The following is a 15,129-nucleotide window of genomic DNA, read 5'->3' as shown; positions in this document are numbered from 1 at the left end:
TAAAACATTGTGGGAATATCTGTTATCCTCCTGAAAGGTGGTGACCTGTTCTGTTGTTTTCTTTAGGAGATATAACACGAATCCTTACTTTCCGTAGATCAATTCAGACCTTTTTCCATCTCCCCTAAATACCAGACAGGCAACTACGTTGGCATTCCCAAAACAGTAATGGCAACACAGCAAGATTTAGAGCAGGACTCACAAAGTCAAAAACCTATGGGGCCAGATAGGCCATGTTCAGAAAAGTGAGTAACAGAAACAGACAAGTCTTGGTACTGCGGATACTGGGAAGTGAACTGTTACATGTACCATCTAAAGGAGACAGCTAAGAATCCACATTTTAAATGTTATGCATTTAATTCCAAAAGTATTAAAAACACTATATGGGCCAATATCAAGGATCTCAAACTCGTAAGGAGTCCAGCTTTGGCCTGCAGGCTTCCTATTTGCTATTTGGATACAGGCTGTTTTTCCCAAAATGTGGACCAGTAAATGGTGTCATAATTTCTAACCCACCAGTAGTATCCTGGTCAAATGTCCTCGGACACATTTAAAAGAAAAAACAGATAATCACCATATCCTGGAGCATCTTATCCAGGGCTCTTTTTATCCTTTTCATGTTGTTTGATAGTTTAGAACAAATAATTAGCAGTGGGGGAGGGAGATTTCTTTACTAGCCTTCAGGTTCTTCCAAGTTAGCCCTGCTAACTTGGGCATATGGTACACACACACACACACACACACACACACACACACAGCAACTGGCACAGGTAGTTAGGGTAGCTTTGCCCCATGTTCCTCCAGTGCTTTCTAATCCCTATGCATTGGATTCAGAGGGACAAGATTAGAGTGCTCTGTGGCACTTTTTCATTCTCTCTCTTTGTCACACACTCATTCACTCACTCGCACATTGTTTTTTACAGCAAAGGGAGACAATCTATTAAAGGGGGAGACTGTTCTGACACCTCTTCACTCTCATCTTCCAAACCTCTCCAGTCCTCTCTTTCTGTTTAATGAGGATTCAACTAAACCCCCACTCCTTCTCTCTTCCTTTTGCCTCAGCCTTTAAAGATTCTCAGTTATGATTCCAGTTATGAAGTACTCATATTGCAAACTATGAATAGCTTGCAATAGACTAATTCTCCAGCACATAACAACTATAAATTTGGACTAAATATAAAAAACAAACATTTAAGGGCATATGAAAATGACCAAAAGCAGGCAGAAACAAGGGTTGCAGGGGTTTCAACTTTTGAATCAAAGGAACTACACTGGGTGAAATACACATTTTTGTGGGATTTTCTTTTCTGAAGGGCATGCCCCAGTCTGTTTAAATGAAAGAGCTATAATTCAAGAAGAAAGTTATAATTACCATCTTGAAGTATCAGAGAATTGAATTCAGGCTCTCAGAATGTCTGAACATGAAGGAAGATATCCTAGACATGAGGGATCCACAGGTGGGCTGGCCCTAACATATGTATACAAACTCCTCTCAAATTCTTGACTGACCTTAAACTACATATACACAGGGGAGAATCTTAAGTACCCAGTGGAAAGCAACAATTGAAGAGCTGAAAATCAGAACAAGGATTTCAACTGCTATCTATGGTAGTGAAGGTTTGGAGTCCAAGTCACACCAAGGTGAAGAGGCTTGGTAAATAGCTCAGAACTTTCTTTGAAAGCACAGAAGATGCTACACTTTAGGAGTAAATACAATGTCCCAAGACCAGGAGATCCACTCTAGACCTAAAGACAAAGTTGAAACAGACCCACGCTAACAAAAATGTAAATCTAAGCCTCCACATGCTCAAGGTGATCAGCCAATTATTTATCCACTGATTAAAATAGAAACCAACATTCTCCAGAGGAAGACAAAGTATCTACAGCCTATTCTTTGCAATAGTCAGTGTGCAATAGAAATTATCAGACCCTTGAAGCAACTGGAAAACGTAACACATAGTCAAGAGAAAAAAAAAGTCTTGGAAACTGACCTAGAGATGACCAGCTGTTGGAATTAGAAGGACTTAAAGGCAGGTGTGATAAATATGCACAAGGAATTAAAAGAAAAGATGATCAGAATGAGTGTCTAGATGGAGAATTTCAGCAGAGAAATTGTTGGGTTTTGATCAAAGAAGTAAGTCCGCTACAAGTGATATGGATATAGGGCTTTATTCCAGGAGTTAAACATTACAAGATTGTCATTTCTGGTAGAAAAGTCTGTGAGACTGCTGTCTCTGCATTGAGTGGTGAGCGTGAGGTCATCATAGGTCAGTAGGGTCAGCAGTTTAAAAGGAAAGCTGGACGGAATGCAAAAGAAAACAAGAACAAACTGAAACCTATGAGGAAAAATAGGAAACATGAAGACAGCTAAAACCCACACCTGTCTCTTACTACCTCCAATCACAATGGTGTGGGTAATCTCCAAGAAAGAGCGAGTGCCTTTCATGTGGAGCCAGACGATCACCAGGCTCCGATCTCAGGTTAACTGAAGGAGGAGGTCTAGTGGCAGCTGGGGAAGTTTTGATTCTGGCTGCTGCCCCATGCCAAGAAGGTGAGCCAACATCTCAGAGCAAGTTGCAAGTGCTTGATAGGCTAGACTTACCTGTAGCATGTAAAATGGTGCTGCTGTACCTCATGAAAATCTCTTTGAGCAGGCCTAACTTGGAACCAGACAGGGAAGTGAGTCTGAAAATGTAGTTCCAGCTTTGTTAATTTGACACAGTATAAAACCACCACAAGAGCCAAGTGGAAATTCTAAAACTGACAAGTACAATATCTGAAATAAAATTTTCACTGGATGGCTTATCAGAAGATTGGAGGAAAAAGGGACAGTGATTTGAAGACAGATAAATAGAAATTATCCATTCTGAGGAACAAAGAAAATTTTGAAAAAATTTTTGAAAAAAAATTCTCTCTCAGTTATCTATGGTCTGATGTATGTCCTTGGAGTCCCAGAAGAATGCAGAAGGAATGGAACAGAAAGTATTTGAAAAAGTAATGCCCCAAATATACTGAATATTGTGAAAAACATCACCCAACAGATATAAAAATTTCAGCAAACCTCAAGCAGGGAAAAAAAAAAAAAAGAAGCCACAGCTAGGCTCACCATAATACACCTGCCACGGAAAATCTTAAAAGAAGCTGGAGGGAAACAATAATAGAAGGATGGCTGACTTCTCTTCAAAAACAATAAAATAAAAAATTTTAATGCCAAAGGAAAAAAAAAACTGTCAACCCAAAAGTCTATGTACAGAGAAAATATCCTTCCAACAAGATGTGTATTTAGACATTTTCTTATAAAAAATACAACAGAGTTTATCACTGTCAGACCTGCACTATAAGAAATGCTTATGGAAGTCCTTCACACTGAAGAAAAATGACACAGATGGAAACTCAGATATATATGAGGAAATGAATGGCTTTGGAAATGGTAAATGAGCATATTAATATGACTTTATTTTTTAATTGCTCAAAAAAACAACTATGTTAAACAAAAATTTTGACCTTGTATTATAGGGCATATAACATACAGAAGTGTAAGATGCGTGGCAACAATAGCACATGGTGGGGTTATCCCAAGAATGGAAGGTTAATCTGACATTCAAAAAAGTCAATTAATGTAATTCATTACATTAACAGAGTAAGAGAGAAACGCCATATGGTCATCTCAATAGATGCTAAAAAGGCGTTTGACAAAATTTAACTGAAAACAAAAGGAAACTTCTTCAATCTGATAAAAGGCATTTATGAAAAGGCTAACTTTAAGTAATGGAATATTAAACACTTTCTCCCTAAAAATGTGAACAAGAGAAGGATGCCTGCTTTCACCACCTCTGTTCAACATTGCACTGGACCCTGTCAGCTCCTATCCTTGCCATAAGGCAAGGAGACAAAATAAAAGGCACAAAAATTAGAAAGGAAGAGGTAAAACTGGATTTACAGATGAGATGATGGTTTATGCAGAAAATTCCAAGAATCTGCAAAACAACTACTACAACTAACAGGTAAATTTAGCAAGTTGACAGAACACAAGGTCAATACTATAAAAATCAACTGTATGTTTTATATATATATGTATATATATAAAAATAAATATATATACACATATATATGTATATATACATATGTATTTTCAATTGTCCAATACTATAAAAATAAATTGTATTATTTATTTATTTATTTATTTCTAATTGTCAGCAAACCATTGGAAATAAATTATTTTTAAGTTCCAATTTCAATAGCATCAAACAACATAAAATACTTAGGAATAAATTTAACAAAGTCGTAAACGATCTCTGCACTGAAAACTACATAACATTGCAGAAAGAATGTCAAATAAAATTGAGTAGAAAAATATAATCATGTTTACAAGTTGTTATCAATATTGCCGTGCCATCCATTTTCTCTAAACAATGTGTAGATCCAACATAATCCCATATAAAAATTTAAATGAGTTTTTTAAGGATTATTTATTTATTTGACAGAGAGAGATCACAAGTAGGCAGAAAGGCAGGCAGAGAGAGAAGAGGAAGCAGGGTCCTTGCTGAGCAGAGAGCATGATGTGGGGTTCGATCCCAGGACCCTGAGACCATGACCCGAGCTGAAGGCTTAACCCACTGAGCAACCCAGGTGCCCACATATCAAAATTTAAACAGACTTCAGGAGAAAGTGATTCTAAAATTTACATGCAACTGCAAAGGACCTAAAATGCCCAGACAACCTTAAAGAATAAGAACAAATTTGGATGATTCGTACTACAGGATTTCAAAATTGACTCTAAAGCTACAGCAGCCAAGCAGGGGGTAGTGATGCAAGAATAGACAAAAGGATAGAGAATCTTGGAATAAAATCTCATATTATCAACTGAGTTTCAACAAAGACAGCTTGTCGGATCGATGGAGAAAGGAAAGTCCTTTTAACAAATGGTGCTGAACCTACTGTATAAATGTATGAAGAAAATAAATGGTGAGCCATATCTCATACCACATAGAAAAATTAATTGGAGATGGATCCTAGTCTTCAGGTTAAAAGCTGCAATTGAAAGTCTTCTACAAGAAAACATAGAAAATCTTTACCACCTAAAGTTATCCAAAGATTTCTTAGACAAAAATCTAAGAGCACCAAACATAAAATTTGATACACTGAACCTCATCAAAAGAAGTAAGCTCTGCTCATTAAAAGACGCCATTAAGAAAATGAAAAACAAGGCCCAGCCTGTGTGCAGAATCCATAAAGAGCTCCTACAGATTGTTAACAAAAAGACTAACAACCCAATTAAAAAATGGGCAAAATACTTGAGCAGACCCTTCCCAAACGAAGATATACACATGAGAACATGCGTCATCCGTCATCGAGGAAATGCAAACTCAAACTGCAATCAGATTCCGTTCCATACCTTCTGCTAAAATTTAAGGGACCAATCAATAGAAGAGTGCAAAGGCAAGCTAGTGTCCCACACATCAGCGCACCCCTAGGCGACAGAAGGAAACACACTGCCGACACCCGCAACAACACAGATGGATCTTAAAGACATTATGTTGTGCAGAAGAAGCCAGACCCAAAGAAGCACACACCGTGAGAACAGCCCAACCTAATCTCAGGCGGTAGAATTCAGAACAGAGTTGACCCTTGGAGGGTGGGCGGGGCTGGACGGGAAGGAGGCAGAGAGACTTCCGGGGGGCAAACACTCCGTATCTGGAATGGGGAGGTAACTACGTGGCTGTACACATTTATCGAAACTACTGGAAGAACATACTGAAGATCCATGCATTTTGCCTTTTTCTTTAATAAGTGGGAAAAAAAGGAAAAATTAAAGAGATCATCAGTTTAGACACTCAAGCCAGCCCCACCTTGGAAGGAAGGACTCCCAAGGTCATCACAATCCCTCTGGCTCCCATCCCAACTGCCCCAGGACAGCTGGGACGGAGGGAGACTGCAGAGAGGAGCAGACAGAGGCAGAGGAAGCAGGAGGGCAGCCCGTGGGATGAGGCCAAGGCTGGAGAACGGTTCATTCGGGTTTAGTCTAAAACTGGTTTCCTATAGAAACAACCTTTCTGTGCCACCCCACTCCCGCTGTGTCCCCTTCTGACATCTTCCACTCATTTCCAAAATGAAAGAGAAGCCAGAAAGAAGTGAAGGGAATAAGAACAGCTCCGGAGGCAAGCCCACAGCTTTCCCAGTGGCATAAACAGACAGGACCATCCACAGAACTTCAGAGCCCAGAGCAAATCCGGCTCTTCCCTGGACCCACCCCATCCGTGAAAAACACTCACAACCTCATAGCAACCTTAGGCACCGCCAGGTGCTGTTGTCAGTCCTGACGTACAAGCAAGCACTCTGATGCTCAGAGCCGTGAAGCCGCTCACCCGAGAGCACACAGCCTGGAAGTGGCCGAGCTTGCCTTCAGTCCCCATCGCCAGGTGCCCAACCCCCACTGTGCCCTCCCTGATCTCCTCACTTCCACAAATTCAGCTGAAGCCCAAAATATGGCAGCTTTGCAAGGAAAAGGACTTTGTGAAGGGGCATGTGGCACTGAGAGGGGTTTCGTGGAGGGACCGCTGCCCCCTCCCCCTCGGCTGTATTCCAGAAAGGGGGAGGTTGTAGGTGGGTCATACACCAGCTGGCGGTCTCCTCTCCCGTCCCATGTGAGCCCCAGTGTCGCTACCCACGCCGTCCTGCACGGCCCGATACAGTAGCCACTAGCCACTTTGGCTATCTAAATTTCAATGTATATTCACTCAGTTATCTATAACGTAAAACTTCGGTGCCCCAGTCACACGTTTGAAGTGATAGCCGCACGTGGCTGGCGGCCACTTTCTGGGACAGCACATGTAGACGTTGGTCCCTTCGTCAGGCAGCCCCCGTGGCCGCAGCTTGCTGGGACTGGCGGACGGTCTTGCCTGTGGCATCAACAAGGTGAGGCATGTCCTTGGCAGTTGGAGGTGAGGGGTCAGAGGTGAGGGGTCAGAGGTGAGGGAAGAGGCACAGAGGTGAGGAAACCCCAAGGCATCCGATGAGGAGGTGGGAGTCGTGATCAGGCATTCCTCTCCCCAACAAACACCCTTTTTCCTTCTTTCTTGTAGAAGAGAGTTCTTTTCCTGACCAACGATTACTTCTTCACAGACATCAGTGACACACCTTTCAGGTGAGGGGGGCCCCGTTTTGTGTGGAAGGGGGAGCAGTGGTTGGAACATAAATACCCACCACTCAGGGCAGAGCTCTCCCATCGGGGGAATGAATTTACTTCGATTTAGTTGGCAATTTTTGTGGTAACAAAAAAAAAAAAACCAGGTTTGCCTGCAGGAAACGAGATCTAGATGCACTCTGCGGGTGAATCCTTCTGTGGAGGGGTGGAGCCGGACTGCCTGGACTGGGTCCCAAGCCCACCTCCAGCAGGCTGTGTGACCTTAGTTAAGTTACTCAACTGCACTTGGCCTTCAATTCTTGCCTGTAGAAGGAGGCCCTTGTAAAAGGAAATAGTAGCTCTTTCTTTGTGGTCGGTGAGGACAGCGGATCTTAAAGCAATGTAATGTAAGCAATGGTAAGATGAAAGATGGAATTTGAAATTTCTTAGGTTCCTTCCAACTCGTATTCAACTTGAGGAATTATACAGATTAGTAAACAAGTAGACTGTATCTCTGAATCACCTCATTTCTCATTTCTCTCCTGCTCAGCCTGGACTGCTCATTAGGATACCTGAGGAGTTTTGCAAAGTTGCCAATGCCCCAAACCAGTAGACTCAGAGTTTCTGGGGGTGGGGCCCCAGCACTAGTATGTTTCAGAGCTCCCCGAGTGATTCAGATGTTCAGCAAATATTAAAAGCAGTATTCTACCAGGAGAGAGAGGAAGGCATTGTGGGTTTCACCAGGCAGGAAAGGGCTCTCCTATTTGTGGGACCCCGTGGGACAGAGAAACCTCTCCACAATTCAGGAGTTCCCTGAAAGCTCTGGGATGACTCTTGACTAAAATGGGAGCCAAGGGGGCTCCTGTCCTATAGAACGTACAGGGTCCTTCTCAGGAAGAAAGGCCGATGAAAAGAATAGAACAGTTCTAGAGGGGACAACCTGCAAGGCCGAGGGCAAAATCTTGTCCTGCAGGCCACTTGTCGGGGCAGAAAGCTCACAAACCTCAAGTGACTGGAGGGAGGGAGGTGGGCCGGGTGCCCCTCGGCGCTTGTTGTCGCTGAACATGCGCGTTCTCTGTTCTCCCCACAGCCTGGGAGTGGTGCTGTCCCGGGGCCACGGAGAATACATCCTCCTGGGGAACACATCTGTGGAAGACGGTGGGTCTGTGGCAAGTACTGATGGGCAGCGTAGAGGGAAATGCAGATTCTCCGGGGGCACTAAGCAGGGCCAACCCGGGGCAGAGCCGAAGACTCCCAGGTCCAGGACCTGAGAGCAGACTCTCAGAGCGGGGCTGCCTGGCCAGGAGGGGATCTGCAGGGTGTGCAGGATTTGCGGGTCAGTTGTCCAACTCAGCTCAGCCTAGGACTAGCCTTCGTGGAAAGCTTTGCTGGACTAGAGGAGGAGGGCCTCGAGGGGAGGTGTTTCTCTGGACAAAGCTGGACTTCACCTGTCAGAGGGCATGACAGAGGAGGTGGGGAAGAGCAAAGGAGCAAATCCACAGAAACTGGCTAGGACCGCCACCCCAAAGCACTGAAAACTGGCGGGCTTAAAAACCAGAAATGAGTTCTCTTGCGGTTCTGGAAATCTGCCCACTCCGACCCCTCAGAGGCTGGATCCTTCCTGGTCTCGCTAGCTTCTGATAGCCGCCGGCATTCCTTGACTTGCAGCCTTTGTCCTCATCACAGGGTTTCTCCCTCTGTGTGTCTCTAATTTAGCCTTGTAGAAGGACACCAGGCATCCCGGGTCGGAGCCCACCCATATGGCTTCATCTTCACTTGACTACATGTGCCAAGACCCTATGTTCAAATAGAGTCACATTCACAAGGACTGGGGTTCACATTTCAACATATCTTTTCGGGGGACACAACTCAACCCTTAACAGGGAGCTTACAAGATATGAACTGAGAAGGGCCACAAGAAACTGGGGTCGGGGGGAGGATGGTAGAGGGGGAGGTTGGGTGAGAAAGGCCCCACCCTCCCTAACCCAGCGTGTTCTTGACTTCCAGCTGCCTGAGCACCTTGAGAACACAAAACCAATACTCAGGGCTCAGGGATGTCTCGGAAAGTCTTGGGACAGTGGGGCCACAGTTCTAATGGCCACATTCTGTCCATTCTTCCCTCACATCTCTTGAGTGCATCTCATCCGTCCATCTCTCTGCCACCGCCCCGGTCATTGTCACCTCTCTCCTGAACAGTCACAACAGCCTCCAACTGGTCTCCCACCTCTCTCCTGTAAATCTCTGCCAGAGGAACCTATCTAGAAATGCCAGATCACATTGTGTCACTGCTAAAGGACCTTCAGTGGCCTTCTGAATTGGGGGGGGGGTAGTCATTTCTCCATGCACTAAGGTTCAAGGTCTTCCCGTGTGCTGTGCTCTCCCCTGAAAAGCTCTCCTCTCCAGGGCCCACCCTCTCATCGCATCGAAGTTGGACCCACTCTTCACGTCCCAATGTAGATGTCACTTTTCTGGGAGCTGTCCCTGGTAGAACCCCTGTGCCCAGCCCCGTGCTCCCATGTGACCCCTGCATTCGCTCTTTCACAACAACATAGGTGATGTTGGAGTCTCTCCTTCTCAGCCTCCCATTGTCCCCAAAATGACCAAACTCCCTGGGCATCCATGGTGCCTTCTTGAGGACTGAGTAGGTCCTCTATAGGGCCTTCATTCCTTCACTTATTAAATCCACAAACACGCAGTGAGCACACGGCTGGCGCAGGGGTATCATGAGGCTACAGAGATTACACAAAATACACATGGCCCATCTCTGGGCTCTCCTTCTGATGGGCCATTCAGCTCAGTTGGGTACAATGAAACCACTGAAGCCAAAAATCACAGGTTTCAAAGTATTAGCTCCTTTCAGAGAGATCCTAATAGGTGAGAATTGGACATGAGGCAATCGGAAGAAAAAGCATTTCAGGAAGCAGGAGCAACGTGGGCAAAGGCATGATCTGTACAAACCCACCACCAGCAGAGCGGTTGAATCCCTCCCCTCAGCTGAGAATAAGGAAGAATAAAACCCAGTCCTTCCCTGGAGAAGCTTCCTGGCAGTTGTTCGTAAGCAACTGAGGCGCATACCCTCACCACATCGACCGAGCATCATACTGAGTGTGAGCTTTGGTTTCAGGCCTGCACGACTTGCTTCACCCGGATCTGACCCTGGCCAGTGACTGGTAAGTAGGAAAGTCACTGTACCCAAGGAAGGGAGAATGGGAGGGAAGAAGGTAGAATTTTCCTGAGGTGACATTGACTCTCCTGGGCTCCAGGATCTACTGCATCACGGATATTGACCCTGACCACCGGAAGCTCAGCCAGCTGGAGGCCGTGGTCCGTTTCCTGACAGGGAAGGACCCGGATCTCGAGTGTAAGTGCCAGCCCCACCCATGGAGGATTTTCTTTTCTTTTCTCTTTTCCCCTTTCCTTTCCTTTTTTTCAAAAATTTAACTACATACGAGTTTTAATATGATACTCATCAAAAATAATATAAACAAATTTAAAGTGAAATCGGAAAAAAAGTACACTAACCTTGATGGGTAAGGTCTTGATGTGTTTTTTTTAAGTGCTGAATTACTGACATTTTATTACATTAATTATCATTATCAACCTTTTTTTATTCAAGCATAATTAATATACAGTGCTCTATTAGTCTCAAGTGTGCAGTACAGTGATTCGGCAATTCTGTTCATTACGCGGTGCTTATCACGATAAGCACCCTCTTAGTCCCTGTCACCTGTTTCCCCCATCCTCCCACCCACCTCCCCTCTGGTAACCACCAGTTTGTTCTCTGTAGTTAGGAGTCTGTTGTTTTTGTTTTGTTTTGTTTTGGTCTGTCTCTTTTTTCTTTGTTTGTTTGTTTTGTTTCATAAATTGCACCTGTGAGTGAAATCATATGGTGTTTGTCTTTCTTTGACTTATTTCACTTAGCATTATACTCTCTAGATCCATCCATGTTGTTGCGAATGGCAAGATTTCACTCTTTTTCATGGCCGAGCCACCGAGGAATTTACTCACTGCCAAGTAGCCTTATCCCTCAAACTCACCCATGACTTAAAGACAACAGGGAGATTTTCAAAGAAAAAGGTAGAACCAGCCTCACTCTGGGGCCAAGAGGTTGTCTGTGCTCCTGGCACTGCGACAGCATGGGTGTATCCCCATGTCAGGGACCCAGATCCCTTTGAACGTCTTTCATCCTGGCACTGGGAGGGCTCTGGAGAGACACACAGTGTAAGGGCCTCAGCCTGCCCATAGATCTGTCCCTACCACCACCCAGCAGAGGGCCCCCAAGCCAGTAACTGATGCTCTGTACCCCCAAAGTCCTCATCTTAGCAAAGGAAAGTCTTCCAGCAGATGGTGTCTTATAGCCTGTGGCCTGTGTTTTCCAGGGCCACGTTCTCAGGCTAACCTTAAATTTCCCAACACAGAAGCAACTGGTGAAATCAGCCACACCTCAGTAGGGTCCCTCTTCTTCCTCTTCAGAAGAGAAATGGTCCTGCTGACGTATAAGTCTCACCCCCAAGGAAGACTTTGCCTCCCATGCTGGCCCAACTCATTTGTGCATTCATTCATTCATTCATCAGTAAATCTGTACTAAGCATGTACTCTGGGCCAGGCCTGGTGTGGGCACTGAAGCAACAGAGGTGGCTCAAATGGATGAGGCCCTTACTCTCAGGGAGCTCGTAATCTGATGGAGAAACCACACCATAAAGAAGCAAGCATGTAGATGTAGGGATTCCAAACTGTGGTAAGTACCATGAATAGGACTCCGTGTGGGGTCCTGACTCTCTCAGATCCTGTTATGTGGAGGATGAAAAAGAGATGCCCATTGCCTTCACAGGCACAGGATCGGCTTTGAGGGTGATAAAAATGTGGACGTAGACAGAAGTAACGACTGCAATCATTGTCAATGTACTTAATGCCACTGATGTGTATGCTTTAAATTGGTGGATTTTGTTAAGTAGATTTCACCTCGATAAAAGTAAATACTTTTTTTAAAAGGAGAGAGGGAAAAGAACCACCCATGCAAAGAGTAGGGGGGACGCATCCAAGGAACTGCATGCACGGAGGCTCTGAGGCTAATTCAAACTCACAGACCTGGCAAAAGGCCAGTGTGCTGGGAGGGAGATGACCATGTTGCAGACGGATGGCAGCAGAGAAGAGAGGGGGCCGGGTCAGGACAAGGGCTAATGTCACGGGGGCGGGGGAGTTCTAACCTCACAGAGTACCGGAACTGGGAAGAGCATTAGAAACCACTTAGACCTACTCATGTATTGTTTGGGATTGAATATGTGAAGACTGAGAGAAGCAACATGACTTCCTCTAGCTCATATAGATGGCTCTGAGTCCCAGACATGGACTTATGACACACAACCCATCCCCTGAGGTCAGGGTTTCTCATAAGGGCAGATGAGCTGTGTTCATCGTCATGGAGGAAATAAGTTGTTTGGTCTCTTATTTTGCCCCCAGGTGACGAGGAGCTTGTGCGGGAGGTACTGCTCGACGCGGTGGTGACCGCCCCCATGGAGGCCTACTGGACAGCGCTGGCTCTCAACACCTCTGAGTATGTCCAGTGCTGGGCGAGGGTTCTGAGAGGGGAAGCACCCCCAACTCCCAGGATTCTCTTGGCTGAGTTAGGGTCCCTCCCACTACGTGGCTGGCAGCTCAGGAGACAACTGGGTCCAAGAGGAATATGATGACGGTGGGAAGACGTTGGGGGAGTGAGAGCTACCTTCACATGGCCCCAGTAAAGCAGGGACTTGGCACGGCTTCCACACCCTACACATGCTGCTGCTCTCCCCTCTGGAAAAACACCAAGTGCATGGTCTCCCGGGCGTAGGTCCAATCCCCCACCCACACTGCAGTAGCCCCATTCCGGGAACACCTCTCTGAGGCTGGGCTGTAGCTGCAGGAGCCCCTCAACAAGTGTCCTGGTAAAAGTGGTTTGAGTAGATCAGGACCTGGTTTCCAGCGAGTGAGCTCAAGACACTACGAAGTACAGACTTGGCCTTGATCTTTTCCACTGCCTTAGATTTCCTCATGCCCTTTGCTGATGTTTACCTGGTGCTATCATATTTAATGGACAGGTAGAAAGAAGAAATGAATGGCTTGTGTGTGTGTATGAATGCACATGCATGTTGGAAAGGTAAAAAACTAATGAGGTCGAGAATACAGTGGACTCCACCTGGTTCCTGAATAGGAAGATTCAACATTAACGTCGTGAAGATGTCAAACCTCCACAAGACACTCAAGTTAATTAATGCTAACCTACTGAAAACAACAGCATTTTATATGAAACAATCACCTATTTTAAAAAGCAAGACACAGAAAGCTGTGCACAGTGTGATACCATTTCTATAAAATGGAGGCAAAACAGTGTATCTGTACATGCGTATGTACAGATAGACTATCTTTGAAAGACCAAGTAGGAAAGAGTTTTCATTGGTTGCTTCTCAGTAGAAAAATGGGTAACTGAAATAGGGATGGAAGGGACACTTTTCACTGTATAAATTTTTGGTACAATTTTGAGCCATGTGAATGTATTATCTCTACAAAATTAAATAAAACTAGAGAAAAAAAAAGAATATAACAGGCCAAGCACTGTTCTGAGTCCTCAGTGTATATTAACCATATTAACCCAGTGAGCCTCATAACCACCTTACTATATAGATACTATCATTATCCCCATTTTACAGATGAGGAAACCAAGGCAGAGTGAAATAAGCAACTTGCCCAAGGTCGTATGCCTCCCAAGTGGCAAAGCGGGAATCAAAACCTGGCAGCCTGGTTCTGGGGTCTAGGGAATTGGATCACTGGTTTGGAGAGAAGGGGCATGATCTTCATCTTTCCAAGTTCTGAGATTAGCCAGAGACATTTTTAAAGTTGAGAAACAATGAAGAACAGATATTCTTAACCCAGGTGTATATTAGAAAAGAAGGCCTGGACAGGCTCCTGGGTGGCTCAGTGGGTTAAGACCTCTGCCTTCAGCTTGAGTCATGATCCCAGGGTCCTGGGGTTGAGCCCCACATGGGGCTCTCTGCTCAGCAGGGAGCCTGCTTCCCCCTCTCTCTGCCTGCCTCTCTGCCTACTTGTGATCTCTGTCAAATAAATAAAATCTTTTAAAAAAAGAAAGAAGAAGAAAAGAAAAGAAGGCCTGGAGAATTAATATAAAATGGCATATCGGTAATATAATGCCCTATCAATAATATCAGTGCAGAAAAGATATTTGAACAAACAGTAATATCCATGCATGTTTTAAAAAACTAATCAATAAAATTAAAATTGACCAGGGTGCCTGGCTGGCTCAGTCGGTAGAGCATGCAACTCTTAACCCCAGGATTGTAAATTTGAGCCCCACGCTGGGTGTCGAGATTACTTAAAAATCTTCAAAGAAAAATTTGACCTAAGCCTGAAAGTCAACATCTGAATGGGGCTAGAGGTTCTCTCAGCTAAAGATAGAACTAAGACAGGCATTCCCATACCCCGACAACTCTTTAACAAGGTCAGAAGGTATAGTCAGGGCAGCCAGACAAGAGAATGCACCTAGAAGCAGTGAGAAGTGGAAAAGGTGAAGTAAATTATCTCTGTTTAAGAAGGCCATAAGATTATATATCTGGAAGCTCCAAAAGAATTTATAGGAAAACTACTATAAACAATAAGAGAATTTAGTGAAGTAGTAGGATATAATATGAGCATTCAAAAATTAAGATCCTTTATCTATGCAAACAAAAACTAGATTAAAAAATGTCATGTGAAAATATTCAAGAGGACAAAAAATCAAATGTAATGAAACACCTAGGTATAAACAATAAAATATGTCCTAAAACTTACACAGGAAGAATTATAATATACTCCTAGAAGACACAAAAGTTGACTTGAACAAATGAGGAGATATTCAGTGTCTTGGGGTAGGAAGAACCAGCATCACAAAGACATTAATCCTCTGTAAGTTAATTTGTAAGTTTAATGTAATCCCAATAAAAATATCATCAGTATTTTTCTGGATCCAGATAAAT

General features: G+C 44.3%; 1 protein-coding gene across 1 annotated transcript in view; it reads left to right on the top strand.

The window, feature by feature from the left end:
- CACNA2D4 (calcium voltage-gated channel auxiliary subunit alpha2delta 4) overlaps positions 1–15,129 on the top strand; it is a gene marked incomplete at both ends in the record, with an annotated part of 114,757 nt that overhangs the window by 46,950 nt on the left and 52,678 nt on the right. The window contains 5 exons of the mRNA XM_080810292.1: positions 7,083–7,144; positions 8,214–8,281; positions 10,248–10,293; positions 10,387–10,484; positions 12,584–12,677. Coding sequence (XP_080666418.1) covers positions 7,083–7,144; positions 8,214–8,281; positions 10,248–10,293; positions 10,387–10,484; positions 12,584–12,677 — 368 coding nt within the window. The remainder of the gene's footprint in view (positions 1–7,082; positions 7,145–8,213; positions 8,282–10,247; positions 10,294–10,386; positions 10,485–12,583; positions 12,678–15,129) is intronic.

This window comes from Martes martes, assembly GCF_963455335.1.
Source record: "Martes martes genome assembly, chromosome: 8".
NCBI lineage: Eukaryota > Metazoa > Chordata > Mammalia > Carnivora > Mustelidae > Martes > Martes martes.
The sequence above is the reverse complement of the archived record's forward strand: the minus strand, read 5'-3'. Positions and strand labels throughout refer to the sequence as shown.